Source organism: Limulus polyphemus, unplaced genomic scaffold (assembly GCF_000517525.1).
Source record: "Limulus polyphemus unplaced genomic scaffold, Limulus_polyphemus-2.1.2 Scaffold2281, whole genome shotgun sequence".
Lineage (NCBI taxonomy): Eukaryota > Metazoa > Arthropoda > Merostomata > Xiphosura > Limulidae > Limulus > Limulus polyphemus.
The window spans coordinates 138,255-139,379 of record NW_013667891.1 but is presented as its reverse complement, the minus strand read 5'-3'; the positions used below and the strand labels follow the sequence as shown (position 1 = coordinate 139,379).

General features: G+C 38.0%; 1 protein-coding gene across 1 annotated transcript in view; it reads right to left on the bottom strand.

Annotated features, from left to right (window-relative positions):
* LOC106466508 (cholecystokinin receptor type A-like) overlaps window positions 1-1,125 on the bottom strand; it is a gene marked incomplete at its 5' end in the record, with an annotated part of 8,594 nt that continues 7,469 nt past the window's right edge. Inside the window, one exon of the mRNA XM_022394530.1 lies at window positions 1-429. Coding sequence (XP_022250238.1) covers window positions 1-429 — 429 coding nt within the window. The remainder of the gene's footprint in view (window positions 430-1,125) is intronic.

Sequence of the window (1,125 nt, the reverse complement as noted above, 5' to 3'; positions counted from 1 at the left end):
TTAGTACCTCACAGCGTTGTTAGTGGTTCTAAGTTGGGCTGTTTCACCAGATGGACTACAGGCTGCTGAAGTGGTAAATGACGTAAAGGTGTAAGTTGATACAGTTCGGATGGTCCCATTTCTCGAAACAGAGCTTTTCATCCTCATCTGATGACGTTTGCCACGTTTTTTCAAGAAACACGTGCACGACCCTCTGCACCAGAGCTCTAGCGATCTTATCATCCGTCGACGGAATTTCGTGCTCATGAAACAGTAGACTATAGGGTTCAGGCAGCTATGAACAAAGGGCAGCAGGAAAAATATTATTCGAGCGGTATAGATCCAGTGATTGAAGTGTTCCACGCCGTAGATGATGCAGATCTCAAGGACCAACCGCGGTCCCCAGCACACCAAGAAGAGGAACACTACAATAATCAGCATCTTGATAACCTACAGAGATAAAGAGAGTAACATGATGAAAAAACACAAGAGACAAGAAGGTGTATGGTGAATATAACACAAGAGACAAGAAGGTGTACGGTCAATATAACACAAAGACAAGATGGTGTACGATGAATATAACACAAGACAAGAAGGTGTATGGTGAATATAACACAAAGACAAGAAGGTTTATGGTGAATATAACACATGAGACAAGAAGGTGTATGGTGAATATAACACAAAGACAAGAAGGTGTATGGTGAATATAACACAAGAGACAATAAGGTGTATGGTGAATATAACACAAAGACAAGAAGGTGTATGGTGAATATAACACGAGACAAGAAGGTGTACGGTCAATATAACACAAACTGATCTGTTGGTACGTTAATAACTTATGTGCTATGTTATAATGTTAATATAACACAAGGCCTGTTAACGTGTTGTATTATCTGATCTCTTGGTACGTTAATATCTTATGTGCTGTGTTATAATGTTAATGTATGATATGTTAATATAACACAAGGCCTGTTAACGTGTTGTATCTTCTGATCTGTTGGTACGTTAATAACTTATGTGCTATGTTATAATGTTAATATAACACAAGGCCTGTTAACGTGTTGTATTATCTGATCTCTTGGTACGTTAATATCTTATGTGCTGTGTTATAATGTTAATGTATGATATGTTAATATAACACAAGGC